Source organism: Bidens hawaiensis, unplaced genomic scaffold (assembly GCF_021521415.1).
Source record: "Bidens hawaiensis isolate Kalapana, Puna unplaced genomic scaffold, B.hawaiensis_p1.1 tig00049241_1, whole genome shotgun sequence".
Lineage (NCBI taxonomy): Eukaryota > Viridiplantae > Streptophyta > Magnoliopsida > Asterales > Asteraceae > Bidens > Bidens hawaiensis.
The window spans coordinates 38,501-51,581 of NW_027498824.1; the positions used below are offsets into that span (position 1 = coordinate 38,501).

A 13,081-nucleotide genomic window follows, 5' to 3' on the forward strand; every position below is an offset into this window, starting at 1 on the left:
AGTTAATTTAGACCACTGAGCAAAAGAACAAGGGGTGCCGGGACCTCCCGAGACTCCATTATCCTTCGCCCATGGTGGTGAACACCGTTCCATCTATCATGGATGGAGAAGAGTGACTTAGTGAGCCAAGCAAATGGTAGAAGAAGCTGATGATGGTACAAGTTTTCAAGCTCTGTGTACAACTCCATATATAAAATATTATTATGTATTAAACCATTAAATATATATATTAAAAATTAGTATTTATCCAACTCACGTAAAACACTATTCATCATTTTCTTAAATTTGAATCACACAATTTTATTTTTTCTTCTTATTTTAACATGTATCCCTTAAATTTGAGCCTCACAATTCTAAGTTTTATTTTAATATTGTTTTATCTCTATAAATATCTTTTACATATTTTATTTTTCACTTACAACTTTTGAAATATAGCGTATTCTTAAATGCCAGATATAACATTATGAAATTCTTAAATTTACCAATGTTTTAGGACAACATTCGTTCAAAATCAATCCACATCAAATATAACATACTTTTAAATTCTTTTTTTACAACATAATGTTGTTCTAAATTTCGAATACGCCGTTATCATGTTAATATGTTTAGGTACTTCTCGATACAACAATCTCCTGCAATGTGCGACCATAACATATGGATAAATATCATTTTTTTTTGTTTTCATCAAGGAAACTTAAACTTTTATAAAGACAAATTTATTAACGGTATCTTTTATTAATATTCCCATCATAACACTTGGGTTTATGTTTATCAACGTTTCCGCTATAACATGTTGTATTTATGAATCATTATTTTAAACAAACTTAAACATGATACAATGTATATATGTAAATACATACTTAAATTTATGAATCATTATTTTAAACAAACTTAAACATAATAAAATGTATATGTAAATACATACTTAAATTTAGAAAATAAATCTTATAGAGCTATATTATACACATACTTTATGCAAATTTTTTATTTTGCTTATGTTTGCTTTTTAAATAATAAAATGTATTTTCTTTTTAATATTACATTAAAATGCATAATTTTGTTAAAATTACATTTTTTAGTTATTATTTAAATATATATTATATTAAAAAACAAATTAATAATATTTATTTAAAAATAAATTTAGAGAAATTTAGACGACGCCATGTGTTTAGCGCAGGGAACAAAATACATGAAGTGTGGGAAGATTGAGACGACACCCACCATCGTAAGTGGAGTAGGTGTCATCTCACTTTACATAAGCGAATCATCCTTTAACTCTATCAATTGACTTGTGCGACCTAATTCCCCACCCTGCGCCCCAAATAATTTTAGCTTGCGCAGCTCAACAAGCCAACTTTCTTGCAAAACTCCCTCCCATTATCAAACATCTCACCAAAGCGCTCTCTCCACATCACTCTTTACTTTTATATTAATATATTATAAATTAAAAAGTAAGTTATTTTAATAGACATTTATATTGCTGACTGTCTTTCAATTAGTTTTAAAAAAATCACTAGTTATGCCAAGTAAACATTTTTCTTAATTTAAAACATAATATTATCACGTAAATAGTTTACATCTGAAGATAAATAATTATTGTAAATAGTGCCAGAGTTGTTCCAAAAGAAATATTAAAAGAAATAATAATAAAATAAACCCTTAGAGCCGTCAAATATTCGTAATTAGCTCCAACACCAGGGGCGCTTTGGTACCAACATTCTTATAAAACCAACCATCCTATTCCACATTTACACCACTCTCTTTGACGCAACACACAAACATAAACAAACGTACAAACCGAAAAAACAACATGACTGGCTGCAGCAAAATCCGCCACATTATTCAACTCCGACAAATGTTACGCCGTTGGAGAAAAAAAGCCGCACTTGCATCCCGCAAATGCATCCCGTCTGATGTCCCTGCTGGCCACGTGGCAGTATGTGTCGGCTCTAATTGCCGAAGATTTGTCGTTAGAGCTACGTATCTCAACCACCCGGTTTTTAAAAAATTGCTAGTGCAAGCCGAAGAGGAGTTCGGGTTTTCGCAATCGGGTCCATTAGCGATCCCGTGTGACGAATATTTATTCGAAGAAATAATTCGGTTTTTGTCACGGTTTGATTCGTCACGGTACATTAATTTTGAAGAGTTTCAACGTCACTGTCACGTAGGCATCAGAAGTAATATTGATTTCTGGCCGGAGTCTCGACCTCTTCTTCGGTAAAACAAAACCGAAACCAAAAAAAATAATAATAATGATGATGATAATAAAACGGTCGAGTCGACTTAGATTTTGACCCCGAGTCGACTCGGCCAATGTGCACAAAGAGTTATTGCGCCGCTCCGATTTGGGGACATTTTAGTAATTTTAGTTACACAAAGGTAAAGAATGAGAGACCATATGAATTCTTTTTCCTTTGTTTCTTTTGTATTTTTACGGAATTAATTACCCCGAAATGTAAATGGGGTGAGAGTGTTACTGAGTCACCGAGTTGACTCACCGAGTTAAGGAGATGGCAATACCGAGTCGCCCCGGATTTGAATCGGAGTCACAAGTTGTAAGGAATCTTAGAAAGAAGAGGGTGGAAAATGGCTGGTTGATTACAGATGGGGGCACTTTTGTAAATTACCATGTGCATTCAATTGATTTTATTGTTGTTACTATTGATGTTATTATAATTGACAGAATTCCAAATTTTGTCCTTTAAAATAAGACGAATTACGGTTCGTGTCCTTTTCTAAGTTTCCTTGCAGGCGGTGTACTTTAAACTTTTTTTTCCTACAAGTTTTGTCCTTTACGCTAACTGGGTTAGAAAAAGTCAGTTAAATGCCCTCACGTGAGACGCATGTGAGGGCATTTTTGTCTTTTCGTCTACCTGCAACTTCTTCTTCTTCTTCTTCTTCTTCTTCTTCTTCTTCTTCTTCTTCTTGCAGACCACCATCACCATACCACAACCACTCCGACCATGGATTTCCTCAAACACCATCACCACCGCCACCACAGGTCCGCCACCAACCACCGCTCCATCTCCGACGCCGACTCCCATCTCCGACGTCGACTCCCACTCCGGTCGAATCCCTTCTTTCCAAAACCCTAAACCCCTCTCACACCCAGAAACCCACAAAACGACGGTCAATTCCCCTCGTTCTGACGCCCAGAAACCCACAAATCCCCTCTCACAAATCAAATCAATAAAATCAATATTCTAATATATTGAAGCATCACACCACACCCAGATCGTGTTCATCTTCTTCATTTCTTCATATGTGAACCACCCGCCGGAGCACGACACAGCTGACCCTTCATCCAGTGGCCCCACCTCTCCACTTTCGACGAGTCTCCGGCGAAGTCCGCCGCCGGGTCATTCGGATCCGGACCTTCCCGGAGCGGCGACAGGGCTTCCAATGGCCTTAAGCTGCCGGATCTTGACATAACGGGTTCGGGTTGACCCGCATGGTGGCTGCTGCCTTTTCTTCTCCGGAGCAGGCCCGAGTTGGGTGAGCCGCTTTGACTCCGACCGGGTTTGGGAGCCCGGTTTCTTGACCTGCCTGGAGATAAACCTCGTACTACCTCGTCCTTCAATGTGGAGAAAAACCCTTGTTTTTTTTCCATGATTAAGGTTAACCCATATGGGATTTAGTTTTAGTGTGTGAGTGGGAGTGTGAAGTGAGATGAGAGAGAAAAGAAATAGAACGGTGGTTGGTTTGGTGGTTAGGTATTGGTGGTGTTGGTGTAGTGAGAGGGAGGGAGAGAGTAGAGAGAGAGAAAGAAGACGGGAAGAGAGAGAGAGAGTATATATTTAATATCTATTATTTATTTTTGTTATAATATATTAATTTATTTTTTAATTATAAATAACTACCAGTAGACGAAAAGACAAAAATGCCCATCACATGTCTGGCACATGTCATACTTAACTGAGTTTTTCTAACCCAGTTAGCGTAAAGGACAAAACTTATAGGAAAAAAAAGTTTAAAGTACACCGCCTGCAAGGAAACTTAGAAAAGGACACGAACCGTAATTCGTCTTATTTTAAAGGACAAAATTTGTAATTCTGTCATTATAATTTATAAATGCAAATTGTAGAGAAATTCCAAGGCTAGGTCCACCAAATAATTTAAGTTTTACAACAATTATTATTGCAACAGATTTATAAGTGTACCATGTTCAAAAACTATTTGATTAATTTGTTTTGTTTTCATCTCATTTCATTTATGATATTTATTTAAATAAAACCATAAGGCCTTACAAACAAACAAGTATAGATGAGGTTTTAAATTATAAGTAATTCCAACAAGATAAACGTTACAATTTAAGTTGGATTTAATATTTAATTGCAGAGTGTAACATTTAGTTGTTTAGGAAAAAAAAACTTGATTTAACAAAGGGTATACTTAAAAATTTTACTATATTTTTATTATTAAATATTTTTTTTATATTATTAATTCACGTATATCAGATAAAACATATCATTAGCTTTTCAATAAAAAACAAAAAAAAAATTATTTAGGTAAAAAATTATCTTAAAAATGGAGGGTTGCAACTCAGAGACAAGAAAAGGAAGGTGACTTACTAACATTTCCCATGGTGAATAGTTTCGAATTTTGGAAGAGAACGCCAATTAAGGGGTGGACTCAGTACTTATAAAGTTTTTAATAAACAAGGGATGGGTTAAAAAATTCGATGAAAACGGGTAATTTACAATAAGTATAAAAATTTACTGACAAAAACAAGTTAATTTAGACCACTGAGCAAAAGAACAAGGGGTGCCGGGACCTCCCGAGACTCCATTATCCTTCGCCCATGGTGGTGAACACCGTTCCATCTATCATGGATGGAGAAGAGTGACTTAGTGAGCCAAGCAAATGGTAGAAGAAGCTGATGATGGTACAAGTTTTCAAGCTCTGTGTACAACTCCATATATAAAATATTATTATGTATTAAACCATTAAATATATATATTAAAAATTAGTATTTATCCAACTCACGTAAAACACTATTCATCATTTTCTTAAATTTGAATCACACAATTTTATTTTTTCTTCTTATTTTAACATGTATCCCTTAAATTTGAGCCTCACAATTCTAAGTTTTATTTTAATATTGTTTTATCTCTATAAATATCTTTTACATATTTTATTTTTCACTTACAACTTTTGAAATATAGCGTATTCTTAAATGCCAGATATAACATTATGAAATTCTTAAATTTACCAATGTTTTAGGACAACATTCGTTCAAAATCAATCCACATCAAATATAACATACTTTTAAATTCTTTTTTTACAACATAATGTTGTTCTAAATTTCGAATACGCCGTTATCATGTTAATATGTTTAGGTACTTCTCGATACAACAATCTCCTGCAATGTGCGACCATAACATATGGATAAATATCATTTTTTTTTGTTTTCATCAAGGAAACTTAAACTTTTATAAAGACAAATTTATTAACGGTATCTTTTATTAATATTCCCATCATAACACTTGGGTTTATGTTTATCAACGTTTCCGCTATAACATGTTGTATTTATGAATCATTATTTTAAACAAACTTAAACATGATACAATGTATATATGTAAATACATACTTAAATTTATGAATCATTATTTTAAACAAACTTAAACATAATAAAATGTATATGTAAATACATACTTAAATTTAGAAAATAAATCTTATAGAGCTATATTATACACATACTTTATGCAAATTTTTTATTTTGCTTATGTTTGCTTTTTAAATAATAAAATGTATTTTCTTTTTAATATTACATTAAAATGCATAATTTTGTTAAAATTACATTTTTTAGTTATTATTTAAATATATATTATATTAAAAAACAAATTAATAATATTTATTTAAAAATAAATTTAGAGAAATTTAGACGACGCCATGTGTTTAGCGCAGGGAACAAAATACATGAAGTGTGGGAAGATTGAGACGACACCCACCATCGTAAGTGGAGTAGGTGTCATCTCACTTTACATAAGCGAATCATCCTTTAACTCTATCAATTGACTTGTGCGACCTAATTCCCCACCCTGCGCCCCAAATAATTTTAGCTTGCGCAGCTCAACAAGCCAACTTTCTTGCAAAACTCCCTCCCATTATCAAACATCTCACCAAAGCGCTCTCTCCACATCACTCTTTGCGTCCCTTTCTCGAAACCACACCTACCACCTTAACAAACATAAACATGTTGTGTGTTAAATTATACTTCAATTATTTATTGATAGAATTTGATATGACTGCTTTTTTAAGGAAAAACTTGTTTATTAAGCATTATTTTGTTTCTCCAAAAGAATTAGTTTTTTTTCATCGTGTAAAAGTTACAATATATATGATGTCATAATCTAAAAATATTTTTTGTAAAGTGTAACTGAAAATATAAATTACTAAATTAGCAAACCCAAATCTCGAGACATTCAAGGCAAGTCTTCTTGTATGAGATAGTTTTTAAAATTAAGCTGGTATGGATGTGCATGATATTAGATGATAACATGTATATTACCCAAAACACCCCTAAACATTTTTCTAATTTTCTTTATACTTGGGTAATAAAATAATCTATTAATATACTAAATTTTAGTTTTCATATTTTTTATTACATCATATAGTAAACTTTTAAAAAAATAAATACTAATAAATATATTTTAAATCACAAGTGATAAGTTTAACAAACAACCATGTATCACTAATATTCACGTGTATATCCGATAACAGACAAATGCCGAAAAGATATGAAATACAGTTAATTTTACAACTTGATACGATACTAAAATTATTAATTGCCTTCAACAGACCTTTGTTTGGTAGTAAGGAGGTTTTCCCTTAAAGGGTTCTTCCTGAATTTCAGGAACGTCAAACTAATAATGAACGGTTGAATTACGTCTCATGGCTCAAACTCGTATATTGATGATTGATAGACCTAATAACTAGTTTACCGCTGAATTAGAACGCTATTAAACCCGCGTGTCTTTGCCGTCCAACTCATCCCAACCACCAACGCCCACTTTCTTACAACTCTATGTACTTCCATCCTATGTCCCAATCATTCTCCCTATCTTTGTCATGTCGTTCAATTCCCACTCAATTGATCTTGATTCGATAATGGACATAATCCCATCTGATGTGATTCCCTCTTTCGTCTTCACGTTTCCTCGTAACCACATTAAAATTTCAATTTGGTGTAAAGAAATATTATTATTATTATTGTTATTATTATTATTATTAAAACACATGAATAGCATGATTATTATATATAATTATCTGAGTGTGTATGAAGAGAAAAAATATAAAATAAATGTTTATGAGTAAAATATGGAAAAATTAGACAATGAAATGTATGTTTTTAGAATATAAACAAAATTTAAAGAAAATGATGTTTTTAATTAAAATATAGACAGAGATGAAGAATAAAAATGTGCTTGTCATTGATTCTCAAGCCAAGTGAATGAGGTGAAACATTTAAAGATTTCAATTTAAAAATGCAAAAGTTTTGGTTTCAAGTCTTACATTTGACCCCCCCGGGGGGGGGGGGGGGGGGGAGGTTCAGGTTGGATTATGGTGTTTTTTCTTTATGGTGGATTAGTGGTTGAAGATGATAGAGATGAAGAATAAAAATGTGCTTGTCATTGATCCTCAACCCAAGTGAATGAGGTGAAACATTTAAACATTTCAATTTAAAAATGCAAAAGTTTTGGTTTCAAGTCTTACATTTGACCAACCCGGGGGGGGGGGGGGGGTTGGATTATGGTGTTTTTCCTTTATGGTGGATTAGTGGTTGAAGATGATCGAGTAAGTCAGTATCATATCAATAATCTAAGTAACAAGAGATGATTAGTTCATATTTCAACCCTACTTCGTATATACACACCCCAAATCCCAATATAGACCGATCATGGTGGGAAAATAGAATGGAATAATTTTTTTCCTGATATTTTTCTAACAGTTGACTACTTCCGAAAATGATTAGTTCATATATGACAGTGAGGCTACATAACTATATATAAATAAACTAATATATATACATATTTAATTACATTTAAACGTGTATTTAAATTAAAAACAGCTCATGCGTGGTGTAAAACCTAACACCATATAACCCTGATCGTCACCAATGTACTAAAAATTTGATGCGGTTTCGGTGTATCGAGATACACCAAATGCGATCTGAGAACTATTAAATAATACTTTATTTTAGTATATTTTTTTGGTTGAATTGTTGACTCGTATGATTTTGAGTTGTATTTAGTTGCTTTATCGGAAACAATTTTCCAGAATTTAACCTTCTTCATTCATTTATATATTTCGTTGCGGAATAATTGCATATAAGTGACTGTCATTATCATTATTTTTTTCGTCTTTTACTATGTCTTTGATAACTATTTAAACTACATATACTTAACTAATTACATTGACACACATGTACATGTAAACATTGATATATAGAGTGAGGTTCAACTAAAATCACATGGTGATGCCATGCGACAAATTACGGAATCAGTATTAAAAGTGTTTTAGCACATTGAACAAAGTGAAGGTTATAGAAACGGCCTAAAATTATTGATATTTTTTCCTTTATTTCTGTCGTAGTCAGTTAATCGGATTCAAAGGAATATGTGTGCACATTAAGCAATAGTGAATTGAGACAACAGTTTTTACTAGAAGCTTTCATGACCATGAATACGAGTCGTGAGTAATAGGCAACTACTTTCTTTGTCGATTTAATAATTGATCCTATAACACAGAATTACAAAGTGTGTGCTTATACAACACAGAATTATACGTGTACATTAAGCAATATCAGATTTACCATGCTACACCAACCTCTCATTTAATTCTCTTGATAGATTCAGTTCCTGCTAGTCAAAGTCAAAGTCAAACTACAGATTATCATCTATATTCTCCTTTCTACTATAGTCCAATAGCAATGTGATAATGCATGATTGCTTACATCTCCACTTCCAAGACCGAAGTCATGCTCGCTACCTTTGTAATAATGGATCGAGTCTCTTAACATGTAAGTTTTAAAAATACGCTTACTGATTCAAAGGCTACCTCATAATCAGCCATGTCTCTTAATGGCTCAGTACACGGTTGCCAAACAGTTTAAACCGCATACATACTTTTCTGTTAGTGAATGAAGCTAACCAAAATTTAAAATCCAATCAATCAAGCACTACAAACTTGTGTCTTCAGCTCATCATTAAAATTAGTTAAACCTAGTGTACAATGTACATGCATAAAAAAAAAGGTACTCTGATACACTTTTAACACCATATGTACACAACTTAATTTATAATCTTTTCAAATGCTATGAATCTATTGTTTGATTGTAATTAAAAAGTATTAAGAATCTCAAATCCTTACAACTTTTGCTGTTATTCCCGTACATGTATGTATATTAATATAAGATCCTTGAATTTATGACACAATATTATTACATAAAATATATGGTCATCAATATAATAAAGTGTGAATAAAACTTGATAAAGTGTGAATAAAACTAGATATTTCACATAAGTGGTTTTTATTTGATCATTATAACGTGACCAAAAATAAATAATTCATCTTATAAGGATTACATCGACTTCAGTTATGCATTTATGTAAAAATAACAAATATAACAAAAGAACATATAAATAAAATGATTTTGTAAACAAATAAATAAAAAGTTATATGGTATTAATTACATTAAAAATAACTGTTTTTTCTCTCTTCTGTTTAATTAAATAATACTTTTTATACATTTATCATTATCTTTTCTCTTTCCTCCATTCACAACCACTTCTAGAAAATATTAAAAAATTATACGGTATGAACAGTGAATCCCCAAATTTAACTTTCCCCTATAACGTTTTCTCTCTCCTATACTCACAACCACTCATAACCATACCCATATAATTTACAAATCTCCTCATAAAAATATAGGGAATGGGCTGAGAATGCTCTTATATTCATATACCCTTTTGTGTGTGTGGGTGGGCGGATGTATGTTAGCACCTTTTTTCAAGTTGGCATTAGGGTTGTAAACGAACCGAACGAACACGAACAAGGCCTTGTTCGTGTTCGTTCGTTAAGAAAATAATGTGTTCACGAACGGTTCACGAACACTTACCGAACGAGATTTTATGTCTGTGTTCGTTCATTAAGGAAATTAATGTGTTCACGAACACAAATAAAATCAGCAGAGCCTAAAGATTGAGATCGATGAAAGCCTGTAAATGAATCGAATGAACACGAACAAGGGCATGTTCGTGTTCGTTCATTTAACTTTAAAATAACACGGACACTTAATCGAAAACAAATATATAAGTTCAGTTCGTTTATTTAAAAAGGGACATTTGTGTTCATTTATTTAAAATCTAAATGAACATAACTGAACAAAGACAAATGAATATACATGAACAAATGTAAATGAACACAAACAAACATAAGCAAACTTAAATGAAAACACTTAAATGAACACAAATTAACAAATATAAAACTTTGAAACAGATGACTTATCTAGATAATATTTAATTATTTTCTATAAATACATAAACGAACATAAATAAGCAGACATAAATGAACATAAATAAACGAACATAAACGAACGTTCATGAACATAAATGAACGAACGGAGCATGTGTTCATGTTCGTTCGTTTAATTAAACGAACACAAATTTTTTGTTTATGTTCGTTCGTTTATTAAATAAATGAACATAAACGAACTTCCCGCCGAACGGTTCACGATAGTTCACCGAACATTCGGTTCGTTTACAGGCCTAGTTGGCATATTCTCTCATATGAGTTGTATAAGTCTCAAACGACTTGTATGATTGGTGTTAGAATAGGTTAAAGGGCGTGTGAATAACCCAAGCCCACATAAATTGCATGCGTAGTTACAAAATTGGTTAAAAAGTTCATACATTACATGGAATGTCTTATCACTAGCAAATCACTTTAAATAGAAAGATTTTTTTTAATAGCGTTTCAAACAATTCCTAATATTCAGGTGAATTTTTTGTGATAAGATGTTAATCGTTCATACTGATTTTGACGCTCCTGATATTTCTCACTCATAAACACTATGAAGGAGGAAATCCACCACCGTAGAAAAATTCCGTTAAATTCATAACATCTTAAACATAATAAAATTAATTATTTCTCTTTTGAATTTAATGTGTCAGTGTCAAGCCACAATTCTGAAAATAAAAACTAGGACTCCATGTGAAGAATTTATATACCAACAAGATTGAAAGAGACCTGTGATCAACAAAATTAAGGATGGCTCAACTCAACACTACTAATGGCCACAAATTATTTTCTAGGAATTTTGGTATCAAAATGAGTGAACAAACTATCAAATACTTTCAAAGAGAAAAAAAAACAATTTAAAAAGATTATTCGTTAATAATGGTACTTTCGGTACCCAATTCTCAACAAAACCAAACATCACTCTCTTCAAATCAAATCAAATCAAAAGAGTTCTCATCTAGTGGTGTACTCATAACTCATATGATAATGTTGGTGGCAACTTCCATTCCTTAACGCCTTCTTCAATTTTTGGTTCTATATAAATATGCTTAATAGTAGAATGCACGGATTATTAGTTTTTTTTTTTTTGAACGGCTTTAATTATTAGTTATATAAATTAATATTACCCGTATATTGATTATGAGAATGAGAATTAGGTTGTCTCACATATATACAATTCAATTGCACTTGTATAGTTGTGCTTCTTTCGGTTATACTATATGCTTCCGTGTTGGCTTTTTTAGGTTATTTGTTACTCATCAATAAAATCATCCTTTCTTGTGCTGAATTCAGTTGTACACTAAGCTACTTGATTTGTACCACATCTCATAATTTTCCTTTTCATTCCTTAGACTCATGTGATGTTTGTTTTATGAAAAAAACTCCGTGAGAGCTCTTCAGTCAGCATTGCGCAGATATGAGCCTTTATATAGTGTTTGTTTTCTCGCAGACGTTTCATTAAAAAACGTCTACGTGGGCTCTTTTTGTTGCAGATCTTGCCCACCTTCTTTTTACGTTTTCTAACATCTTTCTAACCTCATAAACCATCGTTTTTTTTACAGACTCTCAACCATAGCCGCCACCCTCGCTTCTCCATCGGCGCTGCCCCTCCACAACCCCTACTTCACCGATCGATATCCAGCACTCGAGGCATAAACCTACAGTACCCTACTTCGCTACCTTTCATCTCCGCTGCTCTCTGCCACCGCCACCGCCTGCCGTCTCTTCCGAACTTCGACGTTTACTATAAGTGAAATTAACAACCTTGGAATATTTATTTGCAAAATTTTTCTCGTTATGAGATTGAAATAGTCATTAGGCTTTCGTGAATTTGAAAATATGCTATTGTGGTTTAATGAATATTATTTAAGTGTTGTATACTCGGGTTTTTACTACCCGAACTCGTACCCGGCCCTACCCGTAGGGTAAAGTATGCATTTTAGTACCAAAACTCGTATCCAGAACCAGACCCGATTTGTACCTGGTATTATCCGAAACCCAGAACCAGGTTTTTCGATACTTGAAGCCAAGCTTTTCAAATATCCAACAATACTCGAAAAAAATACCTCAAAATAGTGCAACCCCATAAAAAATTCAATCTATACATGAAAAATACCCGAAAATAGGGTTTTTTTCAATACCCGATTTTAGAATACCCTGTTTTATACCCGACTAGGCCCGACCTTTGTATGATCAATACCCGATTATACCCAAACCCGGTTCCATACCCGTAACCGGGCATCGGGAAACCTCTTTGTATAAGTTTTATGTATAAAAAATGTGTAAAGCCCACATTTAATCATAGATGATTCATGGGCCTTAATTAGGCTGAAATTTGAGGTTATGGCCCACATTTAATCGTGCACCTCTGTGAGTCTGTGTATAAGTTATGGCCTACTGTGTATGGCCCATAGATATATGAAACCCATGAGGCCATGGCATATGTGTTTCCCGAAGCACCATAATTATTTAGAGATTTTATATATTCCCATGACCTAATATGGTAATACCATCAATTATATATTTACTAGATTTTATACCCCTTATTACGTGAGTTGTT

At 32.7% G+C, this 13,081-nt stretch overlaps 1 protein-coding gene across 1 annotated transcript; it reads left to right on the forward strand.

Moving 5' to 3' along the window:
• The first annotated feature begins 1,810 nt into the window (after positions 1–1,810).
• Positions 1,811–2,672, forward strand: LOC143597913 (auxin-induced protein 6B-like). The gene has a single exon (XM_077076285.1). The coding sequence runs from the start codon at positions 1,811–1,813 to the stop codon at positions 2,219–2,221; it is 411 nt and encodes a 136-aa protein (XP_076932400.1). The 3' UTR covers positions 2,222–2,672.
• Positions 2,673–13,081: the final 10,409 nt, after the last annotated feature.

Excerpts from the sequence above, each read along its gene's own strand:
- LOC143597913 (XM_077076285.1), top strand. The coding sequence starts at position 1,811 with ATGACTGGCTGCAGCAAAATCCGCCACATTATTCAACTCCGACAAATG.